The 27,757-nt window shown below is 39.0% G+C and overlaps 1 protein-coding gene across 1 annotated transcript in view; it reads left to right on the top strand.

Annotated features, from left to right (window-relative positions):
- The first annotated feature begins 4,101 nt into the window (after nucleotides 1-4,101).
- LOC110153344 (disco-interacting protein 2 homolog C) overlaps nucleotides 4,102-27,757 on the top strand; it is a 304,174-nt gene continuing 280,518 nt past the window's right edge. Inside the window, exon 1 of the mRNA XM_055151871.1 lies at nucleotides 4,102-4,311. Within this exon, the coding sequence (XP_055007846.1) occupies nucleotides 4,233-4,311 (79 nt within the window). The 5' untranslated portion in view covers nucleotides 4,102-4,232. The remainder of the gene's footprint in view (nucleotides 4,312-27,757) is intronic.

Here is a 27,757-nt window from a genome sequence, read left to right on the forward strand (position 1 = left end):
CATTGCCTAGAAATACTCCTGGAAATTCTGTCCGGCGCAGGCTGCCCTTAGTCTAGATTTTTTAAAATCTCCCAGTCGTCCAGGTAGAATCCATGGCAAAGCAGAAATTCAATTTGTCAACTGGACAATTTTTGAGCAGGACAAAACCTGACTTATATGTGTGCCCCCAGATATCAGGTAACCAGATCAGATCAAATATGGCTTTTATTGACAACAACTGCAGTGTTGATTTATTCTTAATTACAGAAACACTGGACATGCCATCCTGATAGTTTACAGTATTTATGTTTTGGTGTTTTTGTTCTTAAGATGATTATTCAGTCACATTCAGCAGAAATCACCTCTCTCTCATTTGGGCTGCCATTTTCCCTGCTGAAAAACCTAAAATGCGTCTGATCTGAATCCTGACTACTTAAACCCAAGAATCTGCAGCCAGTCACGAGTCAGAGCCAGTGCAGCCTTTGAATACTGAAGCTTCTAAACTTTCACAGGAAGTATCGACTGTCTATACACTGAGAAAAACTCCTATGTGTCCTCTGTTGTGTTTTGTGTAAGATCTGACTACATACAGTTTCTTAAAGCTGCTCTGTGTAACATTCTGGTTGGGGGGATCCATCACCTGCTTGTTTCTATGGAGATGTCATTGCTCTGCCTGGAATGTCCCACAGTGTGACATTAAACAGCTCGACCTTACATTTATTCAGTTGATTTTATAGCTCAAAAATACTGTATCTAGAAAAACTGAGCGGTCGCCTCTCCACAGATCTGACCTGCTGTAACTTGGTCTGGTTTGGTCTCCATGAAGATAAAAAAAGATTAATGTCATACTGTGAAACATTCCAGACAAAGCCATAACCTTTCCACACACACACAAAAAAAGCATTTGGCTAACCCCTGTGCCGGAAAAGTTACACAATGCACGTTTAAGAAGAGCAATGGTCACACTTGCCTGTTTGGGTGTGTTCCGTCTTTGTGCTGGAGCCAATAGGAAATGAGGAAATGAGGATTGTAGGAGGCGAGTGAACACTTCAGAGACACGGCCTTTGACAAACACTGATGTAAAGTCACACATGACAACAGCCATGTGCTTTGTGCTGGAAACAAATGAAATTAAATCAGACAGTTCTGGTGAGGAAGCAACTTTTTTCTTACGCAACCTGTAAACTGACAGTTAGAAATGATGTACAATATCCTGACAAACCTTATTTTGACATGAGTGTGATGTGGGTCAGGGCTTCCAAAGCATGAGCAAGTATCAGTAACATGACAAGTGATAATACTGTTTTACTTTTTCTGATATTTGCCAGTTTAGTTTTTGCATATTTCTAGTCAAAATCTACATGTAACAGCCAGAAAAAAATGGACTGATTGATTAAATTATTTGGGTCACAGGTGTATTCTGACATTATAACACACAGACTGAAAAGGTGGAGGCTGAAACTTGATCTTATTCTGCCTTTACTACCTTTTATTCCTTTATCAGAGCATCATCTTGAAACCTGTTCATCTTCGTAAATACAGCAAGAAGAAATAAACAAATCAGTAACAGTACAGCAAAGTACTACAGCACAAACTAAGTCTCATAATTCATGTGTCTGTCCAGAGTTACACATTTAAACTTCTTTTTAAAATAGAACAGAGTGGTGCACATTTTTGGATCTTCTGTACAGTTGTTCCAGAGCTTCGCCCCTTTAACAGATTTACAAAATTTCAAAAACAAAATGTTCTGATTTTCATTTTGTTAAACATGGCCGCACCTCTGAGCTCATATCTGGGATTTTGAACATGTTCTGTAATGATTTTGAAGAGAGTGTTGTTTACTTTGAACATGATTTTTAAAGTGTAAAGGTCGACCAAATTGTAAAATTTCAGAGTTTGAAGGTTTATAAATAACACGTTGGTTGATTCATTATAAGTTGATAATGTGATTGCTCTTATTACAAGTAAAGATTGGATTTGTATTAGGTTTATATGTATTGCCCCAAATCTCAATATAAACAGCAGCAGAGATGGGGACTTGCAAGTCATGACTTGGACTCAAGTCAGACTTGAGTCACTATTTTTAGGGCTTTAGACTTGACTTGATAAAATGGACTAAGACTTGGGTCTCGACTTGGACTTGAAGGTCAGTGACTTGGGAAGACCTGAGAAGCACTTTTAAATGTGAATTCTTTCTATTCTGACTGTAATGATTCACACTAAGATCTTGTCAAGACATTTAAAAATGTAAAATTTTAATTACTACTACTCTTATTTACTCTATAAATACTCATAAATATACTATGACTTTATAAGTACAATTTATCTTAAAATTCATGTAAACTGCAAAAATCTAAGCTATATTTAGTACTTTAGTTTAAAGACTTGAAATGACTTTAAGTTCAAACCAGACGACTTAGACTTGACTTGGACTTATAACAGTGATTCGAGGCTTGACTTGGACTTGTCTGTATTTGACTTGGGACTTGACTTAGACTTGAAGTCAAAGACATGAGACTTACTTGAGACTTGCAAAACAATGACTTGGTCCAACCTCTGGCTGGTTCTGTCGGACATTACCAGCCAGTTGTATATAATAAAAAGACTTTATTTAAGATATATTGATATTTAGATATAATTGAGATTACTTTGGATAATGTATTGCTTTGGATAATTTATTATATGTGTGATTTCCAGTTTAAATTCAGTCTGTAGTTATGGTCTACAGCTAAAACCTTGTTTTCAAAGACTTACTACACTCTAGTGGTGTATCGTTGAGCATAATCTGTACATCATTTTGTACTTTTTCGTTTTGCAAATATCATAAGTTTATTTTTTTTCAATGTATAGTGACAATTTATTAATATCAAACCAGACTTTAATTTTCTGCAGCTCCCTCTCCACCATTTGAAAAAGCTGTGTGTGGTGTTCGCCTGAGCAGCAGAGGGTGGTATCATCTGCAAACAGAACATGATTTAACTATTTTGATGCGGAACATAAAACATTTATATAAACAATAAATAGTCAGAAAAAGAAATCAGATTACTCACATCAGATGCAAATGTTTACAATATATTTCCATATATATATTTTTTAGAGCTAAACTTCCCAAACACTGATTTATGGAGACTCTATGCAGTGTTTGCGTTTAGCCGCCAGAGGGCAGTGTAACATAGACCCTAATTAATAACAAAAGTGGCGGCAAAGAGACGAGCAAAACAACACATTGTGATTTGGAAAATGCATATTAACAGTTATGTCATTATGATCAGCAAAATGTAGTTTCAAAGTGTCTTGATTACAGTTTATTTTTGTGTCTTAAACGCATCACGGAGCGCTGTTTTGATTGCGCAAAGGAAACACGAGCGGTAATGTTCTAAAATCATGGAGCGTAGTTAAAACTGAAAATGCCAGAGTGGGTGAAGTCACTGAGATAAACAGATCCGTTTGTTGTCCATCTGTTTCCAGTGAATATTCCCAGTCACTTTCAAACCCTGATGGAAAACAGCCGGCAGGAAACACACCTTTCACAATAAGAGCACTCCAAAGCACCTGTTGAACCCAGAGAGTGTCAGGCAAATTCTATTCCACTCACATTGTCCTAGAGAAGGGGACAGAGGGACTTGGTTAGTTGATTAATTTTCAATGTTTAAACACACTTTTTGCACAGGCATGACAATCAGCATTAGCCAACAGGGCACTTTAACACGGACACTTCTAAATGCGTGTTCATTGACAATTAGGTCGAGGTATAACTGATTAACTCTAGCAGATTATGACCCTGACTCTGTTCTTTTATAAGGTAAAGGTTGTGGCTCATATAGCAGCACATAGTTGTAATTGTTGTGTCCCAGCGCACCGCCCTCCTGCCGTTCACTCACATTATAACCCACTTCAAACTTCATAAGAAGTCACAGTGCAGCGGGGACAAGAGCAGCAGCACCCCGTGGATCAAATCTTCCTGTTTAAATTCAAACTGTGGATGATTATGTCCGTCTCGAAAGATGTGTTCATGTTTTAGCAGCTCCGTGATCCTGTAGGTTTATTCTCTTTTTCTCTTATTGTGAAGGTCCGCGCTCGCTCCGCTTCCGGCGCGCTCCTGCCGCGCGTTGACAGCGCGGACACGGCGCGGACAGTTGGAGCGGCGCGGCTCCGCTCTCAGTCTGAGTCTGGACTCTTCTCTGTGGATATTTGGATTAAGCGGCGCCTTGAGGAGTGAAAAGCCCGGAGAAGGAGGCGCTTTTACCGGCGGAATGGCGGACCGGGACTCGGTGGCTCTTCCCGCGGAGGTCCGGGCCCGACTGGCCGAGCTGGAGCTGGAGTTATCCGAAGGTGAGTGCACGCTGGGCGGCTGCGGTCGGTCCGCTCACGGGCGAACTTCACGTTTGGGAGTGAGATCCCGGGGAGATCTCGGGGCGATGTGGCGTGGTGTCCGCGGTGTGTGTGTGTGTGTGTGGCTTTGGAGCTGTGACAGCCGCGGGGAACGCGGTCTAGACGAGATGTTTTTGTGAAGTCAACATGAAGATGGGACTGGACTCAGCTGGAGTGAGCTGCTGGAGTGTGCACACTTGGAGGAGTGACATATTTTCATAGTCTTGTCATTTCATAGTTCTTTCCCACAGAAACAACATCCACTTCAAACATGTCTGCAAAACTGGAGCAAACTTTAATCGTGTACAGTGTGTAGTGTACAGTGTGTAGTGTACAGTGTGTAGTGTACAGTGTGTAGTGTGTACAGTGTGTAGTGTACAGTGTACAGTGTACAGTGTGTAGTGTACAGTGTGTAGTGTACAGTGTGTAGTGTACAGTGTGTAGTGTACAGTGTGTAGTGTACAGTGTGTAGTGTACAGTGTGTGTGTAGTGTACAGTGTGTAGTGTACAGTGTGTAGTGTACAGTGTGTAGTGTACAGTGTACAGTGTGCACTGTGCAGTGTGCACCAGGGCTGTTCTTAGAAGCCTTGGATCAGGAGGTGTGTTTGGATCTTCACTCCAGGGTCATGTTGTGAGATCAGGTTATGAGCGAGTTCTTCCACTGTTGACACTGTTACTTTGTTCTGAACCGTATCACTGCAGAATTATTAAGGGACGGTTTTAACATTTCCTGTGACAAATATGACCAAATATTATTATAAGATTAAAAGATTAGCCAGTGTATTTCAGAACATGCATGTCGAGAGAGAGAGTCATGCACAGCGCTGCCAGGTTAAACAGAACATAACAAGAAGAGACTGGAATTGTTTGTGTTTTGCAGTGAACCTTTCCTAAGTAAATCCAGTATTTATGTTTTTCTAAGTGATACACTGAGAGTAACAGAGACTACTACTTAATCTGAGACATTTTACACCTTTGTCCTTTCCTGTGCTTTGCTTGGGGCGTCCTATTCACTATTAATGTAATTTAATCTAAACTGTAACTATTCCTCTGCTCTAAATGTGTCCAGTGTTACAGGACTAAACCAGGACTTAGCCCTGAGCGGTCCAGATATTACAGGTCCTGGACCACACCCAGACCCACAAGAACAGGTGCTGCACTGACAGGGACTCACCACTAGGGGCGTCTAATGATAATACACATACTACACAGAAGGACGCAATAACCAGGACCAAACCAAGTCAAACCCAAGACAAGAACTAGCCCAGGACTAAACCAAGATCAAACCAGGACCAAACCAAGTCAAACCCAAGACAAACCCAGAACTAGCTCAGGACTAAACAAGGACTAAACCAGGATCAAACCAGGATTAAACCAGGACTAAACCTGGTTTAGTCCTGGTTTAGTCCAAGTCAAACCCAAGACAAACCCAGACTAGGACTAAACCGAGATTAAACCAGCTCTGGACCTGGACTAAACCAGGATCAAACCAGGACTAAACCAGGACCAAATCAGGACCAAACCAGGAATAAACCAAGAAAAAAACCCAGGAATAGTCCAGGACTAAACCAAGATTAAACCAGATCTAAACGTGGACTAAATCAGGATCTGGACTAAACCAGGATCAAACCAGGACTAACCAAACCAGGACTAAACCAAGTCAAACCCAAGACAAACCCATAACTAGCCCAGGACTAAACCAAGATTAAACCATCTCTGGACCTGGACTAAACCAGGATCAAATCAGGTCCATAAGTGGAGTAAATCAGGATTTAAACTAAACCAGGACCAACCAAACCAGGACTAAACTAGGACTTAACCAAATATAAACCAGGACCAACCCTGGACTAATCCAGGTCTGAACTAGAACTAAACCAGGGCTAAACTAAGACTAAAGTTAGACCAAAACAGAACTCACTCAGGACTAAACCAGAACTAAACCAGGACTAAAGAGGACTCAGTAAATCCAGGATTAAAGCTGGACTCTTAAATGTCCGTATCCTCTTGGACTCTTCTGTGATATTTTGGTGAAAGGCCCGTCCTGTGTCCTGCGTGCTGATTGGCTGTCACTGGTCACATGACCCTCCCATTTTAAACCATTACTCAGTGAGCGTCTAAAGACTATTGATTTCTACATTAGCCGTCCACTCGCCTCCCAACTTAAGCCATAAAACTGGAATTTAATTACTACTACTACAAATGTGTACTACAGGAATGGTACTACAACTTTTGGGTACTGGATGTATAGAGTATATAGCCTATAGTAGACATTTAAGTACACACAAGTCACACTACTGCCGCATATTAAAAAAGTACTAATACTAATACATGTCATACTTTATACTTTATCCACAAGTAAAACTACACTGTTCTAGCTAAAGAAACAGTGTTACCATGGAAACAAGCAGGATGAAGCCTCCCTCCTGGTCAAATAAGAGTGAGGTTTGTGGAGAGGCAAGCTCACTCACAGTAAAGACACGTGTTTTTCAGTGCAATACTACTACTACTACAACTGCTACTACTACCAACACTACTACTACTACTACCAACACTACTACTACTACTGCTACTACCACCAACAACACTACTACTACTACTACCAACACTACTACTACTACTACTACTACTACTACTACTACTACCAACACTACTACTACTACTACTACTACTACTACTACTACCAACGCTACTACTACTACTACTACTACTACTACTACTACTACTACTACTACTACTACCACCAACACTACTACCAACACTACTACTACTACTACTACTACCAACACTACTACCAACACTACTACTACTACTACTACCAACACTACTACTACTACTACCAACACTACTACTACTACTACTACTACTACTACCAACACTACTACTACATTTCTGTTTAACTGTGCAAATAACTGAAAGGTTTTCATTCCGCAGTCTTCTCTCCAATTTATGTCTCTCTTTTTTAATTTTAATCTTCATGATTATTTATGTTTTGATTTGTTTTTATTATGATTTTAATGTATTTCTTATTCTGTAAAGCACTTTGAATTACTTTGTGTACGAATTGTGCTATACAAATAAACTTGCCTTGCCTTGCCTACTACTACTACTACCAACACTACTACTACTACTACCAATACTACTACTACTACTACTACTACTACTACAACTACTACTACTACTACTACTACTACTACTACTACTACTACTACTACTACTACTACTACACTACTACTACTACTACTACACACTACTACACTACTACTACTACTACTACTACTAACTACTACTACTACTACTACCAACACTACTACTACTACTACTACTACTACTACTACTACTACTACTACAACACTACTACTACTACTACTACTACTACTACTACTACTACTACTACTACTACTACTACTACTACTACTACTACTACTACTACTACTACTACTACTACTACTACTACTACTACTACTACTACTACTACTACTACTACTACTACTACTACTACTACTACTACTACTACTACTACTACTACTACTACTACTACTACTACTACTACTACTACTACTACTACTACTACTACTACTACTACTACTACTACTACTACTACTACTACTACTACTACTACTACTACTACTACTACTACTACTACTACTACTACTACTACTACTACTACTACTACTACTACTACTACTACTACTACTACTACTACTACTACTACTACTACTACTACTACTACTACTACTACTACTACTACTACTACTACTACTACTACTACTACCAACACTACTACTACTACTACTACCAACACTACTACTACTACTACTACTACTACTACTACTACTAACAACTACTACTACAAGAACTACCACCACCACTACTACTACTACTACTACTACTACTACTACTACTACTACTACTACTACTAGCTACTACTATAACTACTACAGCTACTACTATAACTACTACAACAACTACAACTACTACTTCTACTACTACCACCACCACTACTACTACTACTACTACTACTACTACTACTGCTACTACTACTACTACTACTACTACTATTACTGTTACTACCATCACTACTACTACTACTATTCTAAAGTATGTCCTGGTGCCACTGTGTTGTGTAAATGTGTGTATTTTTACTGCAGGAGCTCACATGAGTCAATCCCACAGACAGTTTCACGTTTCAGCTTTTTGGATTCTGAGTTTCCCAGAGTCGCCCGTGAGGAGAGAAGGAGAGGAGGAGAGAAGGAGAGGAGGAGAGGAGGAGAGAAGGAGAGGAGGAGAGAAGGAGAGAAGGAGGAGTGAGAGAAGGAGAAAGTGAAGGAGAAGACGAGAGAGAGATTGAGTGGAGGAGAGAGGGAGAGAGGGGAAGTGATTTTATCAGCTGACTGCAGACGTACACGACGCTGCTCCGCTCCTTCAGATGAACTCAGAGAAGCGTGAAAAGTTGCTGGCTCAATTCACGACTCTAGAATTGCATACTTTTGTTGTGCTATTGGGCAAGATGGGGCACAGAGTATGAACTACACTGCATACAAAGTTGCTGCTTCAGTTCATGACACTAATTGCACACTGGACTGGAAATTATGACTTAAGTCTTTGCCAATTTCTAGTTTGCATCATTCATATTTCGATTCTTCATCATTCTTTCATTCCTCTGTAGCCCGACGCTCTCATCAGACTTCTAGAATATTCCTATACATCTCGCTCTGACTAAAATTGGGGTCACATGCCCGGCTGCATTATTTACATCACATACACACGCACACACCACGCACACTTCTGTACCATGGCCCTCCTGACCCAGATCCAGCGTTTAGACGTCTCAGTGACCCTCCCCCTCGACTCTAGGAGATCACCGAGGGCTTTGAAGCATCTTAGACATTTTTTGTTTCCTAAATATAGCTTTCATTTTTGGATTTGCTTCATTTTATTTTTTTCTGTGTGTATATATTATCCTTTTTTATGTTTATGATACTCATTTTCAGTGTTTCGCATTGGAGGTGTAACGATATCCAAATCTCACGATACGATATCTTCACAGTATGAACCTCACTGTACAATATTTATTGCGATATTGTTGGAAAGCTCATGATATAGTGGGTACGGCTGGGTATTATTAAGAAGTTGCCGATACGATACATACCTCGATACACAGGCCACGATATGATGCATATCTCGATACAGTGCACTTTCGATTCGATATGATATATTTCAAATGGATTCGATACAGTTCAATTAAAAAAAAAGGCTAAATCGTGGCTGTGGTACTAAAAGTCTTTGTTAAACCACTTCTTGTGCAAAGTTCATATGAAACACAAACATTTTAATCCTCAAAACAGTGTCAAAATGTCAAATTTGTTGCATAAATTAGTTTCCTTTCACTCCACAAGCAACAAAACTGTAGCACTGTAACAAAATAATTTTGTAAAACACACGTAAAAAATACTCTTGGTGACATATCGATACAGTAGCCCATGATATCGATACTGTATCATCACATTAAACAATACAATATATCAATATTCCGATATTTTTGCACACCCCTAATAGTGGGGAGGCTCATGATTAGGAATGTAACAATAAATCTCTTGGTGCGATATTTTCACGATATACATCTCATGGTCTGATATTTATTGCAATATTTTGTGAAGGTTAACAAAACTGTGAATATGCTCCTTTTTCCTCTTAAAATCCCTTGACAAAACTTAATCCGAAGAATTTTAAAAGTGTTTAGAACTGTCATTTCTTCTTGTAGTCTGCACTGAAATGGAGCAAAGGATCATGGTCTATGTAGTCTTTTTTTTTTTCAGCTATTGCTGCATCATAACATCCCGATTTCCTGTAGATTTAGGAAAGTTTGAAAGAAATTAGTTTTATTTGCATCATTTCATCTCATTCAATTTGTGGAGTAAATGTCACGGCTCATATTTAATCTTTAACCTGTGCGGTCTCTTTTATAAGTTTATGATACTACAATGAGCAACAACGAGCTCTTTAGGTCACCAAAGTCTAGAAAACATTGATTTTGTTACAACTACACTATAAAAGTAAAATAAACAAATATAAAATGAAGTTATTGTTATTAAAACCACATTTTTACAATGCATACGTGATTAAAACAAAGCACCTTCTCCATAAAACTGTGGACAAATTTACACCGATCCCATACTTTATATGTATCTTATAGTTGCACTGTGTAACTTTTTGGTCTGGTATGTCATTACTCTACCTGGAATGTTCCACAGTGTGACATTAAACAGCTCCACCGTCACACATTGATTATATTTATTCAATTACAGGTTGGTTTATTGTAAACTACTAAACCAGGACTAAACCAAGAAAAACCCAGGACTAAACCAAGATTAAACGAGGTCTAAATGTAAACTAAATCAGGATCTGGACTAAACCAGGACCAAACCAGGACTAAACCAGTTCCATAAGTGGACTAAATCAGGATTTGAACTAAATCGGGACCAAACAAACCATTACCAAACAAGGACTGAACTAGGACTAAATTAGGACCAAACCAGGACTAAACCAGGACTAAACCAGGTCTAAATCCAGGACGAATTACCAACTCTAATCTTCCATTAAGTTTGGAGGACTGCAGCAGAACTAAACCAGGACTAAACCAGGACTGAACTAGAACTAAACCAGGGCTAAACTAAGACTAAACTTAGACTAAAACAGAATTCACTCATGACTAAACCAGGACTAAACTAGGACTAAACCCAGACTAAGTAAAGACTAAACCAGTGCCAAGCAAGGACTAAACCAGGACTAACCCAGGACTATCCCAGGACTAAACCAGGACCAAACCGGGACTAAACCAGGAGTAAACTAAGACTAAACTTGGAACTTGGTTTTATATCTTAAAATACCTAAAAACCCCCAAAATAAAACAGGCATTCTGACTGTGAGCCTGGACGCCTCTCCACAAATCTGACTTGTATCATAGTGTGCTTTGGCCTACACCTCGATAGAAAGGTTTAATGCCATACTGTGAAACATTCCAGACAAAGAAGCCGCCTCATTTTGACCCCGTTAGCTGCTTATCTGCACTGAAGCCAAGAACTATTTTTACTTTATTACATGACACAAATGAGGTATAGCCCCTTTAAGATATGAAAACTAGATAAATAGAAAAGTCTAAAAATAAAAGCAGAGATTTCAACATGACACACACACACATACACACACACACACACACACACACACACACAGACACAGCCATTATCTGCTGTTTCTGCTCGGCGAAAATATCAAAAAGTCCTCCAAGACAAGAAGCGCTGTGAAACCAACACGGCCTACACAGCATTTCAGGTTTATTTAGCTGTTTTCTTTTCTGCTGCAGCATTTCCTCCGACAGTGTCCTCACCTAACCTGGTTTAGTACTAAGCTCCGCCCCTACACCCTCTTTCTCTTTCCCCCCTCCTCCTCCTCCTCCTCCTCCATCTCCATCACCCTAAACGACCCACACCAGAACGTCCACTGCCACTTTGTCTCGCACGGATTCGGCGTCGAACCGCGAGGAGATAGAATGTAATCGATTACAGACGCGAGGGCTGTTTGTTTACGAGGCACTTACGCTCACCGGGCTTGTCAAAAGGGGTTCAAATCGAACACTAATCGATTCTAAAACTAGTATCGAAACTAGGTACTCATTTGAGTTGTTATCAATCCTAAAAAAGTCACATTCACAGGACAGAAATGAACCTTTTCTGAGTAAGGATGTAACAATAATCAAAATATCGTGATATCGTATCAAAAGTCTCACAATAATATCATGGACCATCACAATATATCAAATTACAAGTCTCTTTGCTTAAATTAAGAGTTATGGTGCAACAACAGCAAAAAAAAAGACAGAACTACATAGACCATGATCCTTTGCTCCATTTCAGTGCAGACTACAAGAAGAAATAACAGTTGTAAGCACTTTTAAGTCTTAGTTCTTTGGATATTTAGTTTTGTTGCCTCCACAAATATCGCAATATATCGAATCACAAGTTTTTTTTTGTTTAAATGCAGGTTTTATAGTAGCAACAGCTTATAAACATAGAGAACTACATATCCCATGATTCATTTCAGCACAGACAACATGAAGAAATATGTTTTTTACTTGAATTCTTGGGATTTAAATGGTAATAATTCACACCAAAATCTTGTCAGGGTATTTTAAAAGCAAAAAAGTGTCCCATCTTTAATTAGTTGCGTCTTTAAAATATCGCAATAAATATTGTACTGTGAGAAGCATATCATGATAATATCGTACTGTGAGATTTGGATATCGTTAAAGCCCTAGAATATGACAATAAATGTTGTACCCAATGACTGGTCAAAGTATTTTAGAATGTCAGTCTTGTTATTATGTAGAATATCGTGAGCTTTCCCACCATATCACAGTAAAAATCGTACCGTGAGGTTCATACCGTGACAATATTGTATCGTGAGACTTGGATATTGTTACACCCCTAATCTTGAGCTGTATCAGAACAAGTATAAGAGCACATAGACTAGTATACACCCATGGACCACTGAGGATTACACACATATAAGGCGACATGGGAATAGAAAAGAAAATACTACGATTTAATGTTTAAAATCACATTCTGTTGTCTAAAGAAAGGGACATTTTTGTACGATGACAGCACTAGAACTGACACCGAATTAATAGTTTTTGTATTGATAAACTTTGTCACTAAACTGGAGAGGCTGAGGAGGCTGGTGGTTCTTGCTGCTGCGGTGAAGAGGAAGAGGAGGGTGGATGGTTGTGGCTGAAATGGTTTATATGAGTGGACTGAATGGTGATTGTTTGAGATGAAAAAGTAGCATGTGATTGGATGATGCACATGAGACGTCCTGTATCTCACAATTTATTTTATACTTTTAAATGACAGTATTTATCAAAGCAGATTTTTAGATGCCAAGGAATAAGATATTATCAAGAAATTGGCTCAAATCAACTGGTAGTTTTGTTGTCTGCAAAGATTAGTACGTCCAGTTGATTTGATTCAATTTTATGATAAAAGCTTCAGTATTTATGCAGTACTTTTTAGCTCCAAAACAGACTCAGATTTCTGTTATTAGGATCTTTTTTCAGACCAAGAGTTTGTTTTCATACCTGACAGTTTCTACTGCTCACTAGCGCTCTTCCTCTGTCTGAAAAAAGAACATAATAACAGAAATTATCGGACGACCAAATGAACTTCAGTCTGTGTGTCATTTGTTCAATCGTTTTTCAATATAAAAGCAAAAATAAGAAAATGAAAAAACAATAGTTTTCTTCATTATTTGTCTCCAAAACTAAAATGAAAAAATGGAGAATGATTTGTTTTTTCAGTTGTCGAATGTTGTTTGAATGGATAATGGAAAAAAAAATGGATAACAGCCGTTTCTGTGACATAAACCAGGACTGAATCAGGATTAAAACAAGACTAAACCAGGACTAAACCGTTTTCAATCCTGGTCTGGTTCCAGTCTCAGTCCAGGTCTCAGTCCTGGTCCTGGTCCTGGTCTGGTCCCGGTCTCAGTCCCGGTCTCAGTCCCGGTCTGGTTCCTGGTCTGGTCTGGTCCTGGTCTGGTCCCGGTCTCAGTCCTGGTCCTGGTCCTGTTCCTGGTCTCAGTTCTGTTCTTGTCCCGGTCTCAGCCCGATCTCACTCCTGGTCCCGGTCTGGTCCCTGTCTGGTCCCTGGCCTGGTTTAGTCCTTGGGTTTAGTCCTAGTTCAGTCCATATGCAGTGCAAAAGTCCGGCAGCGCAGTTTAAGTCACGGAAACGGCAGTTATCCGTTTTTTCCCCCCATTATTCATTTAAAAACAAAATTGAAAAAAAAAAAAATAAAAAATTGTTATCCATTTTTTCATTTTAGTTTTGGAGACAAATAATGAAGAAAACTGTTGTTTTTTTCGTTTTCTTATTTTTGGTTTAATATTGAAAAACGAATGAACAAATGATCAGATTTCATTTTGGGTGTTTTTATTGCACTGAAAAACTTGCATCGTGTTGTTTGTTTGGCTATAATATAATGAAAGGTTCCGAAGTATGATTTGAACTTCCTTCTTCCATGGAATCATGCCGGTGAATCTTAACCAAAAAGAAGCGTAAACTTGTCATTTATGACTGTTTACATCCGTCTAATCTTAAACGAACTGTGCAATGGTGTTTATCGATAAGGACTGCCATTATTGATAGGGACCGGTCGCCATAGAAACAAAGCCTTTCTTTTCATCAGCCGCGGTTGGAATGGCGCGGGTTGCTCGGTGACAGCGGGAGGCGTGGTTCGACCTTTGGACCCTCCAGGTTAATGGTGGATTGAGACAGTGCAGTGACTGACCAGTCCAGGAACATTAAACTCACTTTTATACTATGGACTGCCTTTCTTTTGCTGGTCGAGAGTTTAGAATTTGATCATAAAGTTGTACCAGATTTTGGTTCATGAAAATTGTGAATAGGTCTAAGTAATTGCACGAGTATAAACCATGACAAAACATCTGCGATTTACTCCAAATTTCACTTTTTTAGAATCAAATGACTCGTGGTTTTCAATTTGTGTGGGTCCAAAGAGCAGAGATGGATAGAGGAGCCAAAAATAGTATTCAAGTAAGAGTAAAGTTACTTCAAAATAGTAATACTCAAGTAGAAGTACAAAGTGATGCTCCATGAAAGTAAAAAATTGGAAGTTGTATTTATAATTTGAAGATACTGTAGTGTTAAAGGTGTAACTTTTCTCCGTGGAGATGTTATTTCTTTGTCTGGAATGTTTCACAGTATGGTATTAAACCTTTCTATCGTCATGGAGACCAAACCAGAGCAAGTTACAGGTCAGATCTGTGGAGAGGCGACCCCGCTCACAGTCAGAAGGTCTGTTTTTGTAGGTATTTTTGAGCAATAAAACCACCTGCAATTGAATAAAAGTAAAGTAGATCTGTTTAATGTCACACTGTGGAACATTCCAAGCAGAGCAGTGACATCTCCATAGAAAAGTTACATAGGGCACCTTTAAATATTGCACAAGATTTGACCACAAAAATGAGAAAAAGTGACTCTGAACGAGCAGTGCAAGAAACACAAATGTTCAAATAATTTCGTATTGTCAACATTACGCTTTTGTCATTTGTAGACCCACTAAAACTTTTACTCAAGTGAGAGTACTTTTACTTCTTAATGTGATTCAAGTAGGAGTAAAAGTATGGTGTCTGAGAAGTACTCGGCCTTAAATTACTACTGAAATAACTAAATTTGATTCCTTCGTGCCCATCTCTGCTGTGGACTTTTCAACTTTCAGACTCGCAGCTTCCTGAAACTTTAGCGTCTCCTCATTGGCCAACAGCGACACCTGCCCCCGCCCCTTCACCTGTCAATCACCGTGTTGTTTGTCCTCATGAATATGGATGCGCTCGGCGACAGCTCCCCTCTGCACCTCTACGCACACGCGAAATGTCATTAACGTCTAATCACACTGACATTTCAATTTCCACCCGGGCCAAAAGAACTTGACTCTGCTGTAAAGTCCACCAGTGTCACTTTCATCTGTTCATTTGAATTTTAAATCTTTATCGAGCAGATCATGCAAAACATTATGAGCAGCTGGTTAATAGGTAGTCGTTGTAGTCAGAGGGCACTGTTGGCGTTACAGCAGCAGTTTTTCAAATGACAATGCGACTTAAAATAAATCCACCGTGTACTGTCTGCGTCTAATTATAAAGCGTTCTATTGTGTGAGAATCAGGAAATGTGCAGTTATCGTGATAGTTGTTATTAGATTTACTTTGTCCAGGTCTCTGAGAGTTTTGAAAAGCACTTGGGATGAGTGAAGAATAACTTTGGAGCACTGCTTGATTAACTTAGAGCTGTAATATTTTGATATTTTCTTGAAGTGTACCGTAAATTCCGGACTATAAGCCACTACTTTTTTCTCACACTTTGAATCCTGCGGCTAATAAAACAATGTGGTTAATATAGGCAAGGCAAGGCAAGTTTATTTGTATAGCACAATTCGTACACAAAGTAATTCAAAGTGCTTTACAGAATAAGAAATACATTAAAATCATAATAAAAACAAATCAAAACATAAATAATCATAAAGATTAAAATAAAAAAGAGAGACATAAATTGGAGAGAGAGTGCGGAAGGAAAACCTTTCAGTTATATGCACAGTTAAACAGAAATGTTTTGAGTCTGGATTTAAACAGCGTCAAAGAAAAGGCCTGTCTCACATGTTCAGGAAGACTGTTCCAGGTTTTAGCTGCATGAACCTGAAATGCTGACGTTAATATATGGACAGATTCTTTGTTTGGCACATTGTCCATTCATATATACAGTCTATGGTTTGGCAACACAGCAGATACGTGCAGCCTGAGTGCAGAAAATACCGCTGTCTGTGGGTGGATCTAGGGTTAACATGAAGTTGCTACACTAGTCAGTGCACTCAAATAGTTTATCACCGTGTGATAAAATAAGTTATGATGTAAAATGAACATTAGTGAGAGGGATACGTGTTACCCGTGTGTGTAAATGACGAGAAGAAACATCTCAAACTTCAGTAGCCGCACATCCACTCATACCTGATTGACAGAACTAGCCCCGCCCCCAGAGAGTCTGAAATCTGCTGAAATCCTCCAACACACTGACATGATACAGACAGAACAGAGACTCTTTCTGCAGGAGACATGTGCAGTAGAGCGTGGGGAGAGATGGGGGTTTGATTGTGTTTTGAACAGTTATTTTGTGCTTCATACACACACCCTCCTCATGGAAAACACACAAAGAAATGCAGATGATGAAGCTTTTGCGTTAAAGTCAGTTGATGTGACTGTGGAAGAAGGAAACAGAGCTGTTGCACGTGAGCTCGACATCAGTGAGTCGATGGTGAGATTTTGGAAACGGCAGCGTGACGAACTGACTCAACGCAAAAAGACGACAAAAGTTTTCAGAGGCGATAAAAGCAGACGAACTGAACTTGAAAACGTTCTTGAAGACGTGGACACCTGCGGCTTATATTCAGGTGTGACCGATATATGTACAATTTTAAAATTCTGTTAACATTTTTTTTAATTTTATGGTACTTCAGAGATGCACTGTGTAACTTTCCTGGCAAATGGTCCAACGTGAAAGTTAATGCCTCCCTGTGAAACATTCCATCTCCATAGAAAAGGAAGGGGACGACATTGAAATTTGGTGTTGATTATCACGTCCAAAATAATTGAGATTATATCACGATAATTATGATTGAAGTTGCTGACAGTTCAATATTTTTATGAATATTAATAATTATAATTTAAATATTATACACAAGTTCCATATTTAAACAACTGTTATAGTGTTGTACGTTGTTATAAGTGAAAACAACAATGATCTAGAAGAGAAATTTATGGTTAAGTGGCTTTTTTCTGCACATTCTGGTCATAAAATGGTGATTATTTTTGTTATTGATTATATAAAATATCCCACGAATGATTATTGTCTAACCTTTTTATCCATCCCTACCATGGAAACAAGAATTTTACGTTCCTAGGCCAAATTATAGGTCAGATCTACGGAAACATGAGCCCATCGCTCTAAGAAACGAATCCAGGTTTTACAAGGTCATTTTGAGCAACACGTGGAACTGAATAAATGCAAGATGGACAAGTTTAATTCTATACTATGGAACATTCTAGGCAAAGCAATCACATCTCCATGACAACAGCCTCTCCACCGTGAAAGTGGCATAACGCACCTTTAATTTGGTGTCATTTTCATATCTCGTTTACCCCAACAAGACAAAAGCACTTAACTCTCCCGCTCTACCTGTCTCTGTCTCTCTTTCTCTCAAACTTCATTCTGTTCTTTTATTCCTCTGTCTCTGTTGTAGTGTTGTCATCGTACTAAAATTTCAGACTCGATACTCAATACTGATTCCAACACCACCACGATTTATTTAGACAAAAGGATGTAATTTCCAACATTAAATCGTAGTACTTTTTTTAATATTCCCATGTGGTTTTGTATCCGTGTAAGGTTCCGTAGTGGTCCATGAGCGCATATTTGGTCTGACACAGCTAAAGATCATTCTAGAGCTTCTTCAAATGAGTATCTAGTTTCGATTTGAGTTTAGTATCGATTAGTATCTGATAAGGGTGTAACGATATCCAAGTTTCACAATACAATATCAGCATGAATCTCACTAGGGGTGTGCAAAAATATTGAAATATCGTTATATTGTATCATTTAATGTGATGATACAGTATCGATATCGTGGGCTGCTGTATTGATATATCACCAAGAGTATTTTTTGGTGTATTTAACAAAATAATTTTGTTACAGCGACAGTTTTGTTGCTTGTTTAGAGGAAGGAAACTCACTTATGCAACACATTTGATATTTTTACTGTTTTGATGATTAAAATGTTTGTGTTTCATATTCACTTTGCACAAGAAGTGGTTTAACAAAGACTTTTAATATCACAGCCACGATTTATCCTTGATTTTTTATTGAACTGTATCGAATAGATTTGAAATATATCATATTGAATCAAAAGTTCACTGTATCGAGATGATATCGTGGACTGCGCATCGAGGTATCTATCGTATCGACAACTTGTTAACAATACCCAGCCCTAAACCTCACAGTATGATATTTATTGCGATATCGTGGGAAACCTCCTGATATGGTGGTGATTCTCACGATTAGGGATGTAACAATATCCAAATCTCTTGGTACGATATTTTCACGATATACATCTCACGGTACGATATTTATTGCGATATTTATTTTGTGGAGTCTAACAAAACTGCTAATATGCTACTTTTTCCTCTTAAAATGCCTTGACAAGACTTAATCCAAAGAACTAAGAACCTTAAAACTGTTATTTCTTTCTTGTAGTCTGCACTGAAATGGAGCAAAGGATCATGGTCTATGTAGTTCTGTGTTTTTTTAGCTATTGTTGCACCATAACTCTTCATTTATGCAAAGAGACTTGTGATTCGATATATTGTGATGGTCCATGATATTATTGTGACTTTGACGATACGATATCACGATATTTCAGTTATTGTTACATCCTTAGTATCTGATTTTCGATACTTTCCACTCTGTCATCAATTTAAAGGTGCACTGTGTAACTTTTTGGTTGGGGGTCCGTCACCTGCTTGTTACTATGGATACATCATTGCTCTGCCTGAAATGTTCCCCAGTGTGACATTAAACAGCTCTTCTTTACATTTATTCAATTACAGGTGGTTTTATAGCTCAACATTATCTAGAAAAACAGACATTCTGACTGTGAGCAGACAAAGCAATAACATCTCCACGGAGAAAAGCGTTTGACAGACGGACCCTCCGCCAGAAAAGTTCCACAGTGCAGCTCGGAGAGGCGAGCTCACGACGCAGCAGGTTGTGTTTTGTGTTTTGCGTTTCGTGTCGTCGTCGTCCTCGTGTGGAGCTGCCTCCGCCGTCCGCATGCTCCTGGAAGAGGTGATGTCATTGTTTAGAGCAGGGAGGGGGGAGCGTGTGTGCGATGAGCCTCTGTGATTTTCCTTCTTTTTCCTGTTTTTTTTTTTTTTTTTTCTTTTTCTTTTTTTTAAATCGACTTGCGAACAGGTTGCATCATCAGAAAGCTCCAGCAGCAGTGTGCGTTTGAAGCAGCCTCTCGTAGGGAGCGCTCGGAGTTGGGCTGAAATGAGTTTGGCAATAAGTCAAATGTTATGGAGCGGCAGTTTTTCAGGTCTTGCACTGGTGATTTACTTTATAATTTCTGCCGTATTTTTTTGATTTGTTTGTTATTTTGAATGTGTTTTTCTTCCCAGATCCCTATTTGGAGTTCAGAATCTGTTTCTTGTGAGAGCTTATTGCATTTTCGTTTTAATTTGTTCCATGTGAATCAACAAATAGACTGATGTTTGTTTTGCCTTTAAAGCTGCACTATGTAGCTTTTCTTCTCCGTGGAAATGTTATTAGTAGTACTTTAGCTAGAATATTCCACAATATGGCATTAAACATCTATTTACATATTTTGGAGACATGCAGGTGACAGGTTACAAGTCAGATCTGTGTTGTTTTTTTTAACAATATAAAGACCTATACTTGAATAAATGTTACATACTCTAATTTAATGCCATACTGTGGAACATTCCAAGCTCTGTGCATTGTTTTTCACCAATTTCTAGTGTTACCGTATTTTCTGCACTATAAGGCGCTCTGGATTATAAAGCGCACTGTCACTGAATGGTCTGTTTTCGAACTTTTTTCACATATAAACCGCACCAAAGGCACATTAAACGAAACACAACAGTTAGATAAGTCAGTCACACTTTATTTAACATGTTCACAATAACTCTCAACTTTGTTCAGTTGTAATGCGTTATACTGTCTGAGACACTAAATTGTTAGTGTATTCCCAATAAGTCATAACTGTTCAGTTATAACAAAAAATAACACATTACACTCACTTTTTCAGTTTATTCCTCATCCAGAAATCCCTCAAATTCTTCATCTTCAGTGTCCGAGTTAAACATTTGGGCGATTACGGCGTCCAGCACGCCCACATCCCTCTCGTCATTATCCGAGTCAGTGTGGTTACTGTTCCCTGGCAGTTCAGTGATGATTCTGGTCTTGGTGAAAGCTCGGACCACAGTTGATACTGATCCTTAGCCCAGGCGTCCACGATCCATTGGCAGATCGTGGTGTAAGTGGCTCGGTGCTGTCTCCCTGTCTTGGTTGAATGTGTGTTCTCCTTCTCTCATCCACAAGTCGGTGTTGTAAGCGTGTCTCTTGACAGGTGCATTTTGATATTAAAAGGAATCACAGTATGTATTACTCCTGATGCTCCTGACTACAGGAGCCGTAACGCTGCAAGTGGTGCGGCTTTGTAGTTTACTAAGGTCGTACTAAGACACCCCAAAAAATTCATATATAAGGCGCTCTGGATTATAAGGCGCGCAGTTGTTTTTTGATGAAATGAAAGGTTTTACATGTTTTTTTTGTGCTGAAAATACGGCAATTTGATTTAGTTCTAGTTCTAGTTTTATTTGCAGTCTGATTGTGTACACGTAGTCTTCAACTTCAGTTACTTCAAATTATACTTCATTTATTCCTGTGTGGTAACCGAGTGACTCACAGCTATCATCTCACTCCTTGCTGCTGGCGTCGCGTATTGTTTTTGTGTCCTTGGGCTAGACGCTTTCAGAGGCTTGGCTAGACACCTCTGTTGTCTGTTGTCTGCTCCGATGAGGTCATGCGCTTCTTGTTTTGAGATTTGCCTATCCAAACCGAATGCCACTACACCTGTTCTCTCGTCAGCAGCAGCACCGCACCAGAACGACGCTGTGATCCTGATTTTAAACGTTTGTTTTGTGCGTGTGTTTGTGCGCGGGGAGCAGGTGTCCAGGGTGAGCAGGAGGGAAAGCCCCGCTCCTCCTGCTCCTGTTGTGTTCCCCTCCTGCTTTTTGTGCGCTGAAGCCGACTCATGCACTTATGTGTTTGTGTGTGTATGTGTGTGTTTGTTCAGTACACACACCTGCCTCATATTCACAGCTGGAGATACAGTATAAGGATAAAGCTGCACTAAGGGGCATAAAGAAGGTGTCCACTAGGGCCTGGGTATCATTAAGAAGTTGCCGATACGATACATAGGCAGCGATACGATATGTTTTTCGATACAGTGCTCTTTCAATTCAATACCATATATTTTAAATCTATACGGTTTAGTAAAAAACAAAGACAAACTCAAGACTGTTATACTAAAAGTTTTTATTAATCCACTAAGTTTGTGCAAAGTTAATATAAAAAATCACCCATTTTACTCAAAACAGTGAAAATGTCAAATAGGAGTGTGTAAAAATATCAAAATATCAGTATATCACATCGTTTAATTAGGGATGTAACAATAAATTAAATATTGTGATATCGTGATATCGTATCGTCAAAGTTCTCACAATAATATCGTGGACCATCACAATATATCGAATTACAAGTCTCTTTGCTTAAATGAAGAGTTATGGTGCAGCAATAGCTAAAAAAAAAACAGGGAACTACATAGACCATGATCCTTTGCTCCATTTCAGTGCAGACTACAAGAAGAAATAACAGTTCTTACACTTTTAAGTCTTAGTTCTTTGGATTAAGTCTTGTCAAAACATTTTAAGAGGAAAAAGTAGTATATTAACAGTTTTACAGGTTCATACCGTGACGATATCGTATCGTGAGACTTGGATATCATTACACCCCTAGTAATAACAAAGGCTAACTCATAGCTGTGATACTTAAAGTCTTTATTAATCCACTAAGTCTGTGCAAAGTGAACATGAAAATCACCCATTTTACTCAAAACAGTGAAAATGTCAAATAGGAGTGTGCAAAAATATCAAAATATCAGTATATCATATTGTTTAATGTGATGATACAGTATCAATATCGTTAGCTGCTGTGTCGATATATCACCAAGAGTATTTTTTGATATATTTTACTAAATTAGTTTGTTACAGCAACAGTTTTGTTGCTTGTTTAGAGGAAGGAAACTCGTTTATGCGACACATTTGACATTTTCACTGTTTTGAGGATTTGAGGTTTCATATGAACTTTACACAAGAACTGGCTTAACAAAGACTTTTAGTATCTCTGCCTCTCAATATCTCAGTATCTCAGCCTTTATTTTTTATTGAATCGTATCAAATCAGTGTGAAATATATCATATCGAATCAAAAGTGAACTGTATTGAGATATGTATTGTATCGTGGCCTATGTATCGAGGTATGTATCGTATCGGCAAAGTCTTGATGATACCAGCCCTAATGTCAAATGTGTTGCATAAAAATGTTTCCTTTCTCCAAACAAACAACACAACTGTATCTCTTTCATTAAATAATTTAGTAAAATATACAAACAAATACTGTTGGTGATATATCGATACAGCAGCCCATGATATCAATACTGTATCATCATATTAAACGTTACGATATATCAATATTTCAATATTTTTGCACACCCCTAGCTGCCAGTACCTTAAAGGCTCATATGACTCTATTTTCTCTTTTATGTTCTAATGTTGTTTCGTCATCACAAACAGACCTGGAGTTGTGTTTTGTTTCATTCACACATGTTTAACACACACATACTGCATATTTACTCTGAGGTCTCGCAAATGGAACACGCTCTGTTCCACCTTGTGATGTCATGTGGTGACACAGGAAGTGCTCCACTGTGTTTTTAAACTTCACACACCTTTGCTAGAATCATTTGGGTCATTTCAGCTCTGGAATTGACGATCTCTAGCCTGATTCTTCAGATGGTTTCACTTCATAGAAACCGTCTGACCTCGCAGTGTTAGAAATCGTTCGCTCGATGGTAGGTGGGTACTTTTTTTATTTAACCAATCACTGCTATTTGGATGTGATGTATGTAATGCGCTGCTAGGAAGAAGGACAATAACGTCTTTCCCCTTGATAAAGTTCACCAAACATTCTCTTTGTTCCAGCTTTAAATCCTTGATCTTGGGAATCGTTGCAACACAGAGTGTGTGACCCTTCGCTGATTGGCTGGCTGATTTGACTTTAGTGCCACAAAAGGTTCTGAAATTTGACAGGAAGGCCGGACCAGGAGCAGATGGATGGAGTTTTTTGGTAATTCACCTCACAAGAGAAAAAATCATGACAACAAAATATCTGTCTTTCAAGTCCCACGGTATTTACTATTTATTGAAATGACTTATAAAACACTGAAAATTCTCATTATTATTATCATTATTCAAGCTCAGTGGACCGGATTAAAAAGATTAAAGGGCCGCATATGGCTCCCGGGCCGTAGTTTGCCCTCCTCTGGTCTAGTGTATTCTAATTCCTGACCTAGTCTTCAGAGAGAAATTAAATTGAGTGGAGGCACTAGGTGGCGCCAGCCTTTATAGCCCATCTCTACTGAACAAAACATATGTGAATGAAACAAACCCAACTCCAGGTCTGTTTTTGAGGAGGAACAACATTACAACACGACTTAAAGCTCAATTTTGCATAATATATGACCTTTAACCTGAGTTTTATTTTTCATTTTCAGTATATTTCACTGGACACATTCAGATTTCCCTTGATTCAATCTTGATCTCCGGTGGATCTTTGTCTTTTTAGAGCACAAAAACATTCACTTTCACTGAGAACCCTGGTGATTGGCGCGTGCTTAAATGCCTTATCAGCCCCGTGAAGTGAACAAATCAGTACTTCACAGAGCTTTTACTGTCATTGCTCAAGATCAAGAATGAAAAAAAAAGTCTTAAGTCTCTTTTAATCATCCAGCTCAGTAGGTATTTTGAGCTTACTTGACATACAGATTTGTAACTTGTTTTATTATTATTATTAGTACAGTTGTATAAAGGCAGTTTTGTGGTAACTTTGCGCAGCCTCCATTTCCTGTTGCGCTAGTTTAACCTGTGTACCGCATAAGCTCATGAAAGGCCTATCGCGTTTTGTAGTGACAGTTAAACCAGTATGTTTAAGTCTGGAGCTGACCCAATACAAACTCTAAAACTCCCAACGGCTTATGGCCAAATAAAGGAAACGACAGCAGAACAGGAACGACACCATCCAGCGTAATCCCAGAGAAAATCTGTTTGTTCAGCGATCACCCAGCAGCACCCGCCACGGCCTATTCACTCCGGGTGAGGTGCACTGTGTAGGCTGGGATCCAGAGGGAGGGAGGGAGAGAGGGAAGGAAGGAAGGAGAGAGGGAAAGAGAAAGGGAGGGAGGGAAAGAGAGAGGGAGGGAGGTAAGGAGAGAGGGAGGGTGAGACTGAGGGAGGCAGAGAGGGGGACTGAGAGAGAGAGAGAGAAAGAGACTGAGAAAGAGAGAGGGACAGAGAGAGGGAGGGTGAGACTGGGGGAGGAGGGACTGAGAAACGGAGAGAGAGACTGAGAGACAGAGAAAAAGAAAGAGAGACTGAGGTAGAGAGGGGGACTGAGAGAGAGTGGGAGGGACTGAGAGACAGAGAGAAAGAAAGATTAACTGAGAAAAAGAGATACTGAGGGGGGACAGAGAGGGACAGAGAGAGAGAGAAAGAGACTGAAAGAGAGAGAGAGGGACTAAGAGAGAGAGAGAAAGTGTGGGACTGAGAGAGAGAAAGAGGAAATGAGAAAAAGGGAGGAACTGAGAGAGAGGACTGAGAGAGAGAGAGAGGACAGAGAGAGAGAGAGAAAGTGTGGGACTGAGAGAGAAAAAGAGGAAATGAGAAAAAGGGAGGGACTGAGAGAGAGAGTGGACTGAGAGAGAGAGTGGACAGAGAGAGAGAGTGGACAGAGAGAGGGAGAGTGAGAGTATGCCACTGAGAGAGAGTGAGAGTATGGGACTGAGAGAGAGAGCGAGAGTGGGACTGAGAGAGAGAGAAAGTGTGGGACTGAGAGAGGAAGGGACAGGGAGAGAGAGAGAGACAAGAAAGAGAGAAAGAGAACAAAAGAGAAAAAGAGTGGGACTGCGAAAAAGAGGGAGAGAGAGAAAGTATGTGACTAAGAGAGAGAGGAAGAGAGCAAAAAAGAAAGAGAGACAGACTGAGAAAAAAACAGTGACTGAGAGAGACAAAGCGTGGGACTGAGAGAAAGGGACAGAGAGAGAGAAAGTGTTGCACAGAGAGAGAGCCATAGAGGGATAGAGGGATGGAGGAAGAGAGTGGTGTAGTGCAGCAGATGCTCTGTTTTCCATATGAACTGTATGGAAATGAGGCTGGGAAAAACACGGCTGTGTCCTGGGGGTTGTGTGACTTTTTGTCGCTGTAGGAGAATCTGACAGAGTGTGTTTTTAGTTTGTTTACATGTGAAGGGACGGCTGTGGAAAGTGCAAACACTTTTGGGACATGATAAAGAGCTCATATGATGTTGTTTCGTCATCACAAACACACCCGGGGTCGTGTTTTATTTCATTCACACAAACACTACATATTTAGGCTCTGTTCCACCTTGTGATGTCATGTGGTGATACAGGAAGTGCTCCACTGTGCTCCATTCACCTTCACTAAAATCATTTGGATCATTTCAGTATAAATACTAAATCTTATGTAACTATGCACAATAAAGTGAAATCTGAAAAGACGATAATTCAAATCTCAAAGACTCAAAGTGTCTGGACAGAAGTGACCGTGAGTGATTCGCCTGGAGGAGAGTGTGTCCAAAACGAGCTCCACAAACCCAGATCTGCTTTCGGATTGGACGCATTCCCAATGGATTAATCCGCCCGGCGACACAATTGGCTGTGTCTGATTGGATAAGAGTTCAAGACAAACAGTTGGTAACAAGATCAGTCCAGGTGAAAGCAGACGGAACAACAGGTGGCAAATGTACGACAAATCTGTACTGTCAACTGTTACTCCTACTGTTATTGATGCAGTAGTAATAGTACTCCAAAACTGTTACTCCATTTAAACCTCAGAAATAGAGCCCAAAAATACCCACACACCTCTGGTTTGAAAAATAAGATTCATTTCATTTTATTCCTAAGACCTATTCTTTCATCTCATCAGAAGTCTGGAGTAAACACATGGACTTTCAAACAAAATAAACCAAATACGAAATTGAATTTTTTTTCAGTGGCCTGTTTTTCATTTATTTCCTCCATAAGGGCCGGTGTGGTATAGGATTTTGACTGCGCGGTGAAGTGACCCCGGGGTCAACATACCATATAGTATTTTGACCCTGGGGTCAGAATCCTATTATGATATGTTGACCCCCCCTATGAAAATCTATATTTTATCAATAAAGATCTTGAATTCTATAGAAAAACGTTGAATATTAATACTATATCTGCAAATTAAAACATACTGACATATTTAAAAGTGTTTTTTGAAGAACTCAGATGCATTTTTTATGTCGATTATAACTTTGGAATTAAAAATGACTTAGTTGTTGTTGTTTTTTTTTTTAATTAAAAATGACTTAGTTGTTTAAACACATATGAAAATGAGATAAGTAGTTATTAATGAGTTAGGTAATCAAAGTGATGTATAATGAGTTGGAGTCTTGTTAAAATAGACAGGGCTGATCACTTGAGTAGTTCAATAGGGAATATGAAAAGATCAATAGAGAAGTTCAATAGATGATAGGAGATTTGTTAAATGGTTTCTGTAATCAATAACTTCACTTAAAATTACATGTGTTTAAATGGTCTTTTTAAGTCTTACAAAAGATTTATTTTGTGTGCTTCTTTTTGCCATGAATAGATCAGTTATGGTCATGGTGGGATATAAATGGGAGGTCAGTTTCATGTCACTTAAGTCTGCGTACAGTTCTTGTCACTTGGATTACTTACTGTGGACTCTGCTTTATTATATATTGTTTTAATCAGTGTGTTAACAGGTCGTTATCCTTACAAACTATTGCCTAGACTGACATTATGATTAAGGATTATCTGAACAGAGCAAACTAAAAACCATAAAAAGTGACAAGATTGCTATGTA

Source organism: Boleophthalmus pectinirostris, unplaced genomic scaffold (assembly GCF_026225935.1).
Source record: "Boleophthalmus pectinirostris isolate CB_2022bp ecotype Guang Dong unplaced genomic scaffold, ASM2622593v1 HiC_scaffold_16, whole genome shotgun sequence".
Taxonomy (NCBI): Eukaryota; Metazoa; Chordata; class Actinopteri; order Gobiiformes; family Gobiidae; genus Boleophthalmus; species Boleophthalmus pectinirostris.